This window comes from Mastigoproctus giganteus, chromosome 11, assembly GCF_048544385.1.
Source record: "Mastigoproctus giganteus isolate SK-2022 chromosome 11, ASM4854438v1, whole genome shotgun sequence".
Taxonomy (NCBI): Eukaryota; Metazoa; Arthropoda; class Arachnida; order Uropygi; family Thelyphonidae; genus Mastigoproctus; species Mastigoproctus giganteus.
This window is the reverse complement of record NC_143585.1, coordinates 22,705,720-22,721,190: the sequence shown is the minus strand read 5'-3', so window position 1 is coordinate 22,721,190 and position 15,471 is coordinate 22,705,720. Positions and strand designations below refer to the sequence as shown.

The following is a 15,471-nucleotide window of genomic DNA, read 5'->3' as shown; positions in this document are numbered from 1 at the left end:
GATTATGAAATGTGGGAGTTCTATTTGAAGGAAAATGTAAGCATAGCAGTGTGGGCTATTACAACTGAAAATTATCATGAAAACTAGGCCAAACGCCATCATGTGCCTATCACCAAACATTTAGTGCCGCGTGCCCATTGCCAAACAACTGAGGAACAAAGGAAGTTCTTGTAAACAAGATGACTCTGAAAAATGCAGAACAAAAAATGATCCCTGGTATGAATAGATGATTCACGAAGTGATAAAAAGTCAATTAAGGAAAAACTGAACACAACGTTAAGATTTCAAAATCAACTGCACATCATATCTCACAAACAGGATATCTACTCCTAATATAGATATAACATGCAAGCTAATATAAAGGCAACAAAACAAAAGTTTAATGTAAAAATAAAATAACTGCCATACAGGAGCTTACATTTAATTTTAATAAAATTGAGAATTTAGGAATGATTGTGGAAGAGGCAGAATGAAATGTATGGCCATTGTAATTCTTAATTCAGTTTAATTCCATAGTCATTCCTAAATTCTAAAATGTTAATGAAATTACAAGTAGGCAGTTATTTTATCTTTATATTAAAATTTTCCTTGTCACCTCTCATGCAGAGAAGTGCTTGTTCTTCCCAACTCATACAAAATCTCCCTTGTGCATGTATTGAATGATGGTGATCCTGGAGACTATTTATGCAATATACAGAACTGGAAATGAGAATTTTTTGATATGACAATGGTTCATTTGAGTATTAACAAGCATAACAGCCATTAAGGCTAACCTTCAGATTTGAGGAGAGACCCAATGAATACCATAAAGTCTAGGAAGTGTTCCTCAACAATGTTATGACCTGTGCTATGATGAGAATGAAAATCAGCCTGACAGAGAGTTCAAGTTTTTATATTCTTGACTGTCTTTGCAATAAAATATATGACAATAAAACTTCTGATTTACCTATTCAGTGTTGGTCTCAATTCTAACATAGGCAAAGACTTCTGAGATACTATAAAAATTTCACCACTTGACTAGTAAATTATAACCAAGAACAATACTACTGAAAGCTTTAAATATATATCAAACCATTACATATTCACATTCCCTTAAAAATTAAAAGCTATTTTGCTAAATAGCTTTTACTAATATACAGCATAAAACTTCAACAGTTCACAGGATATTTGCACTGTCTCTTTCAGTGTATAATGATTAGACATAGAACTAGTTAAGACAAAAAGAAGAAAGGCAGACTATCATATAACAATGTAACAGCAAAATTTGTTTTTCAAATAATTACAGTTCTAACGAGCTACAGCTAATTTCATTTAAAGTTTCACATATAGAAAAACATTATATGTTCATTTTTCTTAAGTAAAGTTAAGCAACTTTGACTATTTAGAACTTTTTCTTCAGAACTTAATCTAGTGTGTGTGTGTGTGTGTGCGCGCACGCATGCGTGCGTGCACGCACACATGCTCAATATTAAGAAACAAGTATGTTATAGTAAAACATAAGATAAATCTAAGTTAAGTTAAACTGGAAAAAATAAAAATGGAGATATATAAAGATACATCTTACTGTTATCTGTGTGACTGGATGTGATCCTTTAATTGTAAATTTAGAGAAAAGGCCTCAGAAGCATATAAGAGCAAAAAAAAAAAATAAAAATAATAATAAAAATAAATAAATAAAATAAATAATGTATATGAGCCGGCAAAACACTTCTATATTCCATGAAAAGTTGATCTCAGTGAAAATACAGTTGTTGACTGCTTTTGACTCATTTGAAAAATAAGTGTTCAAATCCCATTGATGGTTGGAAGAATTCTTAAAGGCTTTCATTCAAAGCTGTAGTTAGCAGAGGTGCAAGGTTTTTCTCTCTCTCTAAAAAAAAAAAAAAAAAAAAAAAAAAAAACATCACGTGAACCAGGGTATCAAATCAAATTTTTTTCACACTCTGGTCTCACTTGTTATATTAGATCCCACTGTACCATTTTTAGAAATTTTCCAGAAATTTCCTTATAATTTTTCTATTTGATCAAATAAGTCTTAACTATAACAACGGTGATGTTTCTAAATAACTTAAATATTAAATGTTACAGAAAAAAAAAAAAAAAAATCTCAATGAATTGTACTGTGCTCGCTTCCTGCAACTGAATTGAAAAGTCTAGAAGTTAAGATGTGATTTATATGTTGTTCATACAGGACTGGACAAAGGGATCATGAAATCCTGGGGGAATATAATCTGGGAGGAATATAGTCTGTAAAAATTAGTAACCAAAAATAGTCCTGTTACTTATTATAATTTTTGATTTACAAGGAATTGAACTCATTATAAATATACCAATATTTCAGCATTCTTTCATTTATTACACTTGTATTCTTAACAACAGGCAAAGTGCAGCAGCCTCGAAAGCACAAGGTCTTGGATAATTGCCCTGGTTGTTCAATGTCATATCTCCTTGTTCCCATTTTTATTTATTTGGTTTTATTTTTAATAATTTCATTTTAAATAATTTTTTGATAATAACTTTAATGATGAGCAATCAAGTAAAACTAAGAAGAAATTAATATTTAAAAGTATATTATCTATAAAGTTTTTCACTGTTATAAAACTGTAAAAATTTTTTTTTTAAATTTCATTATTTTATTTATATATATATATTTTTTGAAGCAATAATATCCTCTACAACTATTCATCCATCACTTAATTTAATCTCATCAATTTCTGGATCTAAATTCCAGAAAACATCCTATTAAAACCTTATTTATTATTAGTTGGAAAACACAGATAAAAGATAGCAGCACATACTAGGAAAAAAAAAGTAGATCATCATGTTCCCTCCTGAAAGGGTTAAACTTAAAGGAAAGAAATTTATTAATATTTCTGTAATTAAACGAAAGTAGAAAGAGGTAACAAAATAAGGGATTGTAGAAAGTGATTTCAGGAGGGCCAGAATTAAGTTTCAAGGGGACTACTTTGAATACTATGCTAAGAGCATCCTTATCCAATTTTCAAATCTATTTTTGTGCTGCCATCTATTAAAACCTTTTTTATTATTATTTGGAAACAGATAAAAGATGGCAGTGCATATTAGAAAAAAGTGTCAGCACAATTGGTCCCAAGATGTGTTGCTGACAGCAGATCAAAACCACACAGATGTTAAGTCAAGTGAACATTTGCATAATTTTAAAGGCGATTCAGCAAATTTCCTTGCAAGGTTTGTGATAATGAAAGAGATAGGTCCATCACTTTCAGCCAGAGATAAAGGAGCAGTCCAAACAGTGGAAACACAGCTCTTCTTTACCTCCAACAAAAGCCAAGTCAATTCCTTCTGCTGGCAAGGTTTTTTGTTTCTGTTTTTTGGGATACTGATGAAGTTTTGCTAGTGGATTACCTTCAGTTAGGCTAGACAGCCACAGGTGCATATTATGCAGATCATGTGAGGCATTTACGTGAAAACATCAAAAATAAACATTGAGGAAAACCACTAGGACAACGCACCTGCTTACAAGTCTGTGATTGCCACGGCAGCATTTCAAGAGTAAATGTGGATTTGAAATCTTGAATCGTCTCCCATATCCACCAGATATTGCCCATTAGACTTTTGCCTATTTCCTAATTTGAAAAAATACCTGGGCATCCATTTTGCCACCGACATACTGTCCTTGCTGCAGTGGATGCATTCCTGGACGCCCAAGAGAAAACTTTCTCTGCAGCTGGAATCAATGCACTGCAGCATCAGGCGCCTCCGTAGCCAGGTGGGAAGGAGCAGCAGTGCGTAGCACATGCTTCTTGATTAGACCGGGGTTCGAGCCCGTCACCACCAAATACGGAGGATGCGGAAAGGTCAAGGAATGACCACCGCATATCCCGGAGCAATATGGCCTTAGTTGCTAATGCTCCTAAAAAAAAAAAAAAAAAAAAAAAAAAAAAACTGCAGCATCAATGGAAAAAGTGTACTGATTCCAAAGGGGGACTATGTTGAAAAGTTACATGTTATCAGACTCCTCAAATAAATTCTTCATACCCAGGCCACAAACCTTTCAAATGTTCCTCGAGCATAACTGAGCTCAGATGAACTGAAATGATTCCTTTAAAAATAATTTAAAAGTGACATTCATAAACATACTGAATAAAATTTAGAAATATACTGAATGAAAAGGGGGAAGAAGGGAACACAATATACTTACTTTAGATAATGTCTTTGATAAAATTGGATGCCCAGGAAGAGCAAAAAGTTTTTCTACACCACCAGTTTCTTTCCAGTGCATTAACCGTTTAGTGGGAGGTGCAAGATCTAAAGTTGTAACGATATCTGTGGTATCAGAAAGCTGAGCCTTCATCTCTTCTCCAGAAATATTTTTAACTTCATCTACAATAAGCTTCCTTTTTCTCTTTGCTTTAACTGTTTTTTCTGCTCCTAAAATATTGAAAAGTTATTTATATATTAACAACCAAGAGAAGCACAAAACATTTAACAATCCATATTTTTAAGTGATAAACTACATAAACATAAGGCCTTAAATTAAGTTTCTATTAGTGAAACTGATCACTATAATATGCTATAAGATGGATTTACCATAAGATTCTATATTATGATGTAGAATAATTAATTCATTATGTCAATCCATAAACACACATTTATATGGTCATAACATAATACTCCATGATCTTACATTATGACCATAAGAAGGTGAGGCATCAAAAAATTCCCAGGGTAACAATGGTAACTGAACATAATCACACTTGTGTAAAGGACTACTAAAGGACTTTGTTCTTTAAAAAGTTTTGGTTCCCCTCCCCCTTTGGCTTGCATTGTTTAAACCTTGGAGGAAAACACTATGGTCTTATGTTTTATATAACTGTACTCCCATATCTATCACAACTTTTTCTCTGAGAATATTCTTGAGAATTATCATTACTAGCAGTAGAGCAGATTCTACCTTGCTGCCAAGGTGTTTGGGTATTACACTACTTTAAAAATTAGCTTCTTAACTAATTGATATATAACATAGAACATATTGAGCCATTGCAGCTCTGATATCTATTAACTACTTTAAAAAATATATCATCACTAAAAGGGTATTCTGAAATTTGAAACAGCACAACACTGCTATACTGGCCTCAAGTAACAAAATCCCTAGACAAAACAGCAAAGTTTTGTTGTAAGCTGCTAGTATACTTCAAGAAATATAAAATAGCTATTTATCCTAATTCCATTATCCCAAAAGTTTCCCTGTCCTATACATATTAAAAATTTCTAATCTGATTTAGTAATCACTATGAAACACACCTTTAATCCAAGTTTTCTAAATATCCTGGTTGCACTAGAGCAGGGCTATTCAATTAGTATGTTGAGCAGGCAACTCTGAGAAGTTTCAAAGATCTGGCAGACCACAACTATATATACAGGCAGTTCTTGCTTTAGAGTTCCTGGGTTTACGAGTTTTTTTTTTTTTTTCACAGTATCAAGTATCAACAAAATCTAAAATATGAACATTAATTGCCAAAAAAAAATGTTAAACATTTATAAATACTGCATTTCAACCCACGTGCATAGCTACACGATAGTGTACCCAGCTTTACAATATTAATCCATTTCAGAGACACCATTGTATCGTGAAAATATCGTAATGTGAACCCAATAGCACATTGTTTTTTGGTAATTCCACGACCTCGAAGTTCAAATTTTCGCTATATAACTCTCTAAAAGGTCGTTTTTATAGTGCAAATTGTATTAGTTACCAATTCAAATCACTAAAATGCACTACACTTTCATCGTTATCATATGATCTGTTATAAGAACTAATTTTGAATGCCTTTGACATTTTTCTAAAGCACATTTCTGGAGGTCATGACCATAAACCAATAAAAACAATTTGCACTTCCCGGTTTACTGGGCTTTTCTGTTACTACAAGCAATTATAAAAGGGTAGTAAACTCGATGTTATTGCATTTGCGAAAATACCAACAGCGGGAATTGTGCGGTTTTTTTTTTTGCGTTATTATGGTGAAATGTGTTTCCCCTTTATCGAAATCTTCAATCGTATAAAAAACAAATTTTCAGAATCTTCTCTTCATTCCTTTTTTTTTTTTTTTTTTAAGCTTCATAAACTTGTTACTACACGCAAATCGTGTTAGTTGCAATTTGTGGTTCAATTAAAAAATGATTATGTACGCTACTGAAATTTATAGAGAAAATAGAAGATTATCTTGGAAACAAATGCCTCTTAAAGCATTTCTGAAGAAGATGACTCCTTGTGCAACAAACCAACGAGTGCCGAGCCAACAATGAGTGATCAACGAGTGTGCATTTAGTCGATGATGATGATGAAGAATAAACATTCTTTAACATTTGTAAGTCATAAATAATTTCTTTGGATAAATCAATCATTGTTTAAACATTAATTAGCTAACTAATTTCATTGTTGAGAACGTAACCCCTATTTTTAACATTATGTCTATAAGATTTAATTCTTGGTTTACGAGTTTTCATTTTACAAGCGCGCACTAGGAATGAATTAATTTGTAAAGTCGAGAACTACCTGTATATTTTTAATTTAAATATTAAAAAATATTATTATTATGATGTTATATATGTGGAACAACTTCATAGATGGATTTAGAAAAAGAAATTTAGTTATATTTAAAAAGTTAAATTACATAAACGAATAAGAAATTTTTCATTTATTAATATAGAATTGAAATAATTTTTTTTTCTAACACAAACTTTCCCAGGCTGTCAGAAGGCAAGCCAGTGCAAAGCATCCCAGCAGCCAGGTGATCCACAGAGGGCTGATTGGATAGATCTGCACTAGAGATTCGGATCATTTTCCCCACAGAATATGTTCTTGCAATGTTCATCTAACCTTGCTTTGACTCCATTCTCTTGGATAGAAAATACTGTTATTAATGTGATATCCAAAGAGACCCATTTCTTCACTATATCCAAAGTTTGGTGGAACAGGAACTAAGTTTTATATTGCACTGAAGCAGAAATTACTTTAGAAAAAAAAAAAAAAACCAGCCATGGAATACAATGCAACAACTTACAAATAAAAAATCAGCATTTGTTCAACAAATGCTGATTTTGCAGATGTTAAAAATTAAGAAATATTTGTAATTTGAAACACCTCTCTGCAAAAACATGTTCTCACTGGATCTTGTCTATATTGATTTGTCAGTTCTATTTGATGCTATATAATCATCCAGTGCACTGAATATTCCGAGAGCATTTTTATGATATTAGCATCCACACCTTATTCTTCATTTGAACATCCCTTCTAAATCAGATTTTAATTTATAATTCAATTTCTGCTGTCTTATGTAATACTGTTTCTATGTTTGCAGTACAATGTCTCTGTGTGTGTTTTTTTGTTTTTTACCACTGTCATCTCTCCTCTTCTTCAAAAAATTCAAATTATCTCTTATACTGATGATATTAAACTGTGCTATTTCTAGCTCATTTCAAGAACCTAGGGATAACAACTCTTTTACTAATTCTTCACTTAAAATTCTGTTAATTTCAATAACAGTTTAACTTCAAAATTCACCTTCTACTGAGTGACTCAGTGGAAGGTGAATGATGAGTGAAAGGTCACTGATCATAAAAAAAAAAAATAAATACATTGGAACTTCTCTATTACGAACTTCTATCTAACGAATTTCTCTATATTACAAATTTTTTCGCAAAACATTGCACCTTGAAACGAAATTACATGTAAAATTAACCCCATATAACGAAGTGAATTTTTAAATAACGAATTTATATAACGAATAACCTATAACGAATTTTTAAAAAAATTAGTAAAAGCATTTTTGAACATTTTCAAGCATTTACTGCTAAACAGCCGCACAAATATACTGTTTCCTTCCTTCCAAAATTGCGCATTAGCATTTGGAATTAAACACTTGTGGCCCGTAGGAGGGTCTTTGTTTCATTTTTGTTACAGTTATTAAACCAAATGGGTTTTCTTAAAAGTGGTCGTAAACTTTACAATAAATAGGGTAGATTTGTAAATTGATGTTGGCTCAGGGGAAAACGAACACTGCGGTGGCAATACATAGAATGCTACCACAGTTGGTTTTTAGTAACGCCTACTGAGTGACATTCACCTCTCACCTCAACTGTACCACGTGACCTTCGTGTCAATCATTATATGATATGTCCTTTCTCGTCTAACTGGACTCGCAGTAGTTTCATGATTTCTTTTTTTTTTTTTTTTTTTTTTTATTTCGTTCGTCATCAATCACATAGGCTATATGCTCTTTTTTTTTTTTTTTCTGAAAAGTAACATACAGCATACGTTAATCATAAATTTTCATTCGTGTATACAAGAATGAAAGCGGAATAAAAGAAATTCACAAAGTCGTATATTTCTTCAAAGCGAGTGATACTGTTGACTTGGCAAGCGAACGTCACTGAGTAGGCGGTACCTGTACTAACAATTCACTATATGGCCAGCGCAGCGAAGTTTGCGGTTTATGAATCAGCAAGAGCTGAAGTCCAGTAATTTTTACAATTGCGAAAACAATGTCGAAGAGAAAGTGTTTAAGTATTAATGATAAAGCAAAGATTGTTATGATATTGACCAGGGTTTTAAGAAAAAAGATGTTGCGGAGAAATGTGGCATATCTGCAAGCAGTTTATCTACGATTTTAAAAAAAATCGAGAATCAATTTTAAATACAATTGAAGGAGGAGCAGACAAGAAGCGAATTAAATTGTGTATATATGAAGATGTTGATAAAGCTGTTCTAAAATGGGTGCAAATGATACGTGAAAAGAATATCCCAATATCGGACCTAATAATTAAGCAACAAGCTCTGAAATTTGCACAGTCCCTTGGACATACAGAATTTAATGCGAGCACTGGGTGGCTAGATAAATTTAAGAAGCGCCACAGAATTGCAGAAAAGGTTATTTGTGGAGAAAGTGTTAATGTACACGAAGAAGATTGCAACAGTTGGAGGAACAATACCTTAAAGAAGATTTTGGAAGAATATGAGCGTAAGGATGTTTTTAATGCTGACGAAATGGGTTTATTCTTTAAATGTTTACCGAATAGAACACTTGCTTTTAAGGATGATAAACGTTTTGGTGGAAAACAAAGCAAAGAAAGAATCACTGTGCTAGTTGGAGCAAATATGACAGGAAGTGAAAAATTAAGACTTTTAGTCATTGGAATATCAAAAAACCCAAGATGTTTTAGAGGCACAAAATCTTTGGAAGTTGACTACACCTTTTAATAAAAAAGCATGGATGAAAAGTGATATTTTTGAAGAATGGATATTAAAACTAGATAAGCGTATAACAAAAGAAAAAAGGAAAATTATGTTGGTAACTGACAACTGTCTGGCACATCCTGCCAGTATTTCTGACAAACTTAAAAGTGCAAAGTTGTTTTTACCACCAAATGTAACATCAAAACTCCAGCCAATGGACCAAGGCATTATTAAAAATTTTAAATTTCATTATCGAAAGAGAATAACAATGAAGATTGTCAATGCGTTATCAGAAAATAGAAACTTGGAGTGTAATTAACCTTAGAGATTGCATCTCTGAACTGGCAAAAGTTTGGACAAAAGATGTCACTGAATACACTATTCAAAATTGTTTTTCGAAAGCGGGATTTGCATTAAATACAGAAGTCGAACGACTGGACGAACAAGATGAATTGTCCATTTCACAACTGAAAAACATTTGGACATTAGAATCATCTGGAAACATCGAAAATGAAATAACTCTGGATAGTTATGTTTATGTAGATCACAGCAGAACATCCAAATGAAGATGAAATACTGCTGAACAGTGTTAGACATGACCATGATCACGAAGAAATTAACAATGACGCTGAAGATGCATCAGAACAACCCATAGAAAAGCCAACTCGCGAAGAAATGATTAACGCTTTTAAAACAGTTCGTATGGGTCTACAGTTTTGTGAAAATGTTCTTGATAATGTTTTTAATGCGATTTTTAAATCTGAATAAATGTGAGGTTTTCTTCGAGAATCAGTGCAAACGAAAATTACAGATTTTTTTTAATGTGTGATACCGGAGAAAATTGTGTAAACGTAATTTAAATAAGTATGTTTTTGAAATAAAATACATTAAAAATAAATGTAAATTCGTTTTCATTTTCTAATTAGATAACAATTTCTAATAAAAAAGATATTCTCTGTATAACGAAATTTCTCTATAACAAATTTTTTTGCTGGATTTATCGAATTCGTTATAGGGAAGTTCAACTGTATTTGGATTCTTTCTTGCAAGTTTTTAATCATAATTCTGAAACAGTTTCTTTCCAAAAGAATTTAAAGCGCACTAAATGATATTTTAATATGCTTTATATATTTCAAAATTCTCATGACATAATTTGAATTATTTTTAGTCAGAAGACTAAGCTTTTTTGTACAAATGATTGAAATAAAGCTTACAGATTTGCAGATTTGCATAATTAATGTATGCCATACACTACAGGAGATAAATTATGCATGCTGCCATGAAATGCAAGCAAACTGGATATCAACTCCAGTCTGGATAGATTCCAAACTAGTGCTTCCGAAATGACCAAGGTTTGATCTTTTGTGGATGACTCTCTCTCACACATGGATGATCAGTTATATTTTTGCCTACTACTTTTTGAAAGTAAGCAAAAATACCTGATTAATTTTGTTTAAATAAATTTTTGAAAAAAAAAAAAAAAATATATATATATATACATATTTTTTACACATTGTCATCTGAATGACTTAGGCATTTTGTCTGATTTTAAGCTATTGTCTATTGCTTTGACAGATATTCAGCATGTTCAGCTTTATACAATATGCTTCTCCTTTTGGGGTTAATTTTAGCCCCATCCCAGTGAAATGTTTAAAACAATAATGAAAAGTAAATTACTTTATTCTTTTAAGTGGTTTATTATAATTAATATTTTTTACTATTATTTTATATACATGACTTTTATTTAAATTTTTTTAACCAAAATATGCATCTCAATATATATGGATGATGTGGTTATATAATTTTTTTATTATTTGTAAAATTTATTCGTTATTTATATACAGGTTTGTTTGTTTGTTTGTTATTTGGTTTTTAGGAGCATTAGCAACTAAGGCCATATTGCTCCGGGAATATGCGGTGGTCATTCCCTGACCTTTCCGCATCCTCCGTATTTGGTGGTCACGGGCTCGAACCCCGGTCTAATCAAGAAGCGTGTGCTACGCACTACTGCTCCTTCCCACCTGGCTAGGGAGATGCCTTATATACAGGATGTGGCACTGCAAACTAACAAACTGTATTTAACTGCTTCAGTTTGGTAAAACATCCCTGTGGTCTTTGGAATGGCACATTATGTACATACTTCTTTTATAAAATTGAATTCAATAGCTGAAGCACAACACTAAATGCAAAAATTTGAAACAACTGGTAGGGTACTGGATGAAAAACATGGTCATTTATTTACTTTGTATTGTATGCTGCAAAACAACAATAGAGGGAAGCAATTGTATCTAATCCTTGTCATTCAGTTGCAATAGGCATTCCTGATAAAACTGTTCGGTAAATGTTCTGTACCAGGTTTTAAAATTCCACTGATATAAAATTTGAATTATGAATAAAATGTATCCACAAGGTAAATATCCTTGTTTCAGGTTTTGCCAAACCCTCCTTGTTCTAGCCTGAGGATAGCAGCATTCTGCACAAATTCAAAATAATTTCTGTAGTTTGAAGAACCACTGAATAATTTTGTACTATATAACTCTGTACCATACAATAAACTGACAGTTATTAGTATTAGTAATGGCCGCATGGTGCAAGAAAGCCTATGGCTTATGCTGAACCAGCCAAAAAAAAAAAAAAAAAAAAAAAAACCCGAATAAAACATATATAAAAATTAAAATAAAATAAAATAAACAAATAATAATAATTAATAAAAGAAAAGGAAATTAAACCTATCATCCTATGCGATTCCCTCACCCGAAGGTACTATCCAGATGACCTTTGAATTTCCCCAAACTGCTGCTCTACCACCCAATGTAGGCAACTTATTCCAGTAATTTATAACTCACTGGCTAATATAAAACTTCCTGCAGTCCAATCTAAACATTTCCCCCCGTAACTTGAATTTATGTCCCCTAGTTCTAGCATCATTTATAATCTTGAAAATTTCATCCTCATTCATTTTAATGATGCCTCTCAGAGCCTTAAACACCTCAATCAAATCTCCTCTAAGGTGTCTAGTTTCCAAACTCGCCTGGTGAGATCGGTAAAAGGGTGTCCTTATGAAGAAAGACTTCGAATATGTGGGTTGCAGAGTTGCTATGCATTTAATCGATGGTCTATCGAACTTTTGCAAGAAGCTCGATGTATTTCTTTAGGTGCAGTCTCCATACTTGAACACAGTATTCCAAGTGTGGTCAACAAAAGCCTTATATAATGGGATTATCACGTCCCTATCTCTACTTGCAAAAGTTCGATAGACCATCGATAGGACACCATGGGCCTTCCTTGCAATCTGTTTACAATGCTCAGAGAATTTCATGTCCGACCGTATCATAACACCCAAGTCCCTTTCCTCCAGTACTGGGTTCAGTTGAACTCCACCAACCAAGTGAATAAGTTATTTTGAGATTACTGTTTCCCAGGTGTAATACCTTAGACTTTATTGGATTAAAGCATAGCTGCCATTTTTCTGACCATTCCTGAAGTTAATGTCTCTCTGAAGAAGCTCAGCTTGACAGTGATCATTAACTACTCTACAATTTTAACTTCATCTGCAAATTTAGACATCATGCCCTCTATCCCTTCATCGATGTCGTTTATGAAAATTAAAAACAACAGTGGTTCTAATACTGATCCTTGGGGAACACCACTTCTTACATTAACCCAATCTGAGAATAGTCATTTATCACAACCCTCTGCCTCCTGCTCTGAAGCCATCCTGCTATCCATCTAAGGATTTCACCAGTGATTCCAACCTGTTCCAGCTTATAAAGCAACCGCTCATGTGGGACTGAGTCAAAAGCTTTGCTGAAATCTAAATAAACAATGTTGAAATTATTCCTTAAATCCAGCTCGTGAGTAACCCTTTCAAAATAGCAAACCAGATTTGTTAAACATGATTTTCCCTTTACAAAACCATGCTGAGTACTCTTGAGAATTTCAATTCGATCCAAAGATCCTGAATTCCACCCTTGATCATTGCCTCCATGATTTTTCCTACCACTGAAGTCAGACTGGCAGGTCAATAATTTCCCACTTCACTCTTAGAGACACCCTTATGTATGGGAGATACATTGGCACTTTTCCAATCCAAGGGAATCTCCCCAGAGTCTAGTGATGCTCGCATAATTAACCTCAATGGTTCAATGCACTCACCTGCCGCCTCCCTTAAGATTATAGGGTATATTCCATCAACTCCTGGAGCCTTACTGGCCTGTAGGCTCGAAAGTTTTTTCATTAAATAATCTTGCAAAATTTCAACATCGTTAATCACATATTTTTCAACTTTGCTCCCACAATTTCCCATTGCCACAAAAGGTTTTAATTTGTAAATATTGTTTGCAAAATAACTGAGTTCATCTGCAACAGCAGCTGGTGTATTTAATACTATCCCCTTTCCCTTACATAAAGGTCCGATCTGGTTTGTCCTACTCTTCTTGGCATTTATATATGTGAAGAATTCCTTATCCCCCCCCTCTTTGCTCTGTTTGCTAGTGATTTCTCATAAACTGCCTTTGCTTGTCGACCTTTTCTGTGGCTCTATTACAGATCATCTTGTAGCTGTTATAGGCTTCAGTACTTTTTATTGCTCTGTAACCTTTCCATGCCGCCTTTTTCTGCTCAAGTAATGTGGCAACTTCACTATTCATCCAACTTGGAACTCTTCTCGTGAAGTATTCTTTTTAATGGTAAATACGCATTCAAGGCATCTGTGATTAATGTTTTAAAAGCATACCACAGTTCAACTGTATTCATTCTCTCTGCAATATCTACCTAGTTAACAGAGGTCATGTAGTACCTTAAGGCATCCTAATTTCCTTTTCTGAAATTAAAACCCATTCCTTTGACTTTTACTTTCTCTCTCGTCATCATCCACTGTAGAACTCTACGATCACTTCCTGCTACTGGTTCCTCTACTGTCAGCCCTGTTATGTCATCTGATTCATGGGTGATGATGAGGTCTAGGATATTCTTTTCTCTAGTACTTTCCCTGATATGTTGATACAAATAACAGTCATCTAGTTGATTTAAAAATTTTGTTCCCCATGTTGAGTTTCCTTCTCATTTACTCCAATCAATTAGAGGTAAATTGAAATCACCCATAATAAGACATGACGCTTACTTGCCCATGTAGAGGCTTTCGTCATAATCTTCACAATCACCTGGTCTGTAGATTACTCCTACTCGCATTATACCTTTGTTTCCAACTATCTCACACCATATAGATTCTATACTAGCATATTAAACGTCTGAATCCAGGAAAGCTGTCGTCGCACTCAGGCTGCTTCTGATAAGAAGCATTACCCCACCACCCCTTCTATCTACCCTATCCTTTCTAAATACATTATACAAGCCGTACTGAAACTCATCATCCCCAATTTCCGGGTGGCACCACGTCTCCGTAAGCCATATTATGTCTGCGTTACTTGTTTTAACCAGCAGTTTGAATTTGCTCATTTTATTGATGACACTTCTAACAATACTATATAAACAATTAAGACTTACTGTTCTTGTATATTTAACTACCCTAACACAACCCTTGAAGTTTTTTTTATTAGACAAAAATTGTCTAATAAAACAATGTCCTTTTTAACCAGAGTAGTTTGCACTTGGTTTTTCTGTTTTGAGGCCCGAATCGGGTGTGCATCAGTTGGTCGATTGCTGGAGTCTTGAGTCCCTGACGAGCTCCCAGATGCATTATTCTCGAGGGCAAGCACCCGTTTTTTCAGTGACTCAAATTGTTCCATCAGTGCACCAGATTGTAATTTAAGATCAGTTCACTCCTTACATCGATCACAATGAAAAGGATCCCCAGGTGAGCTTTGATTAGTCACCAGGTTGACCTTGGAAAACATTCCACAGGTTCCACAATGGATTAAATCATGACTCACCCGTAAATCGCCATCAGCTATTTCCGTGTGAGTCACGATACCCTGAGACGGATTTAAGGCAGATCTCATAACTACCATTATAAAATTAGCTAAATATCAATGAAAATTAACTTTAAAAAATTATATCTATAATATTATTAAAATCAAACTATTACAGGAAAACCTAAAACAAAATAATCCAACAATATCTAAATAAATCAAATATTTGAAAGCACTAATCAACAGTAATCCAATCCACTTAACTGAGGAGCCCTGACGAAGCGCGTCCGCTCACCTCTAATGCCAACACTCGAAAAGTTATGGTATGGTACAGAGTTGCAACATTTGGAATTACAGTATCTATATATATATATCGTCACCACCAAA

The 15,471-nt window shown here is 33.5% G+C and overlaps 1 protein-coding gene across 1 annotated transcript in view; it reads right to left on the bottom strand.

Annotated features, from left to right (window-relative positions):
- The window catches only part of LOC150077776 (uncharacterized), a 172,832-nt gene that overhangs the window by 46,158 nt on the left and 111,203 nt on the right, over nucleotides 1–15,471 (bottom strand). The window contains exon 8 of the mRNA XM_090384362.1: nucleotides 4,181–4,410. Within this exon, the coding sequence (XP_090240488.1) occupies nucleotides 4,181–4,410 (230 nt within the window). The remainder of the gene's footprint in view (nucleotides 1–4,180; nucleotides 4,411–15,471) is intronic.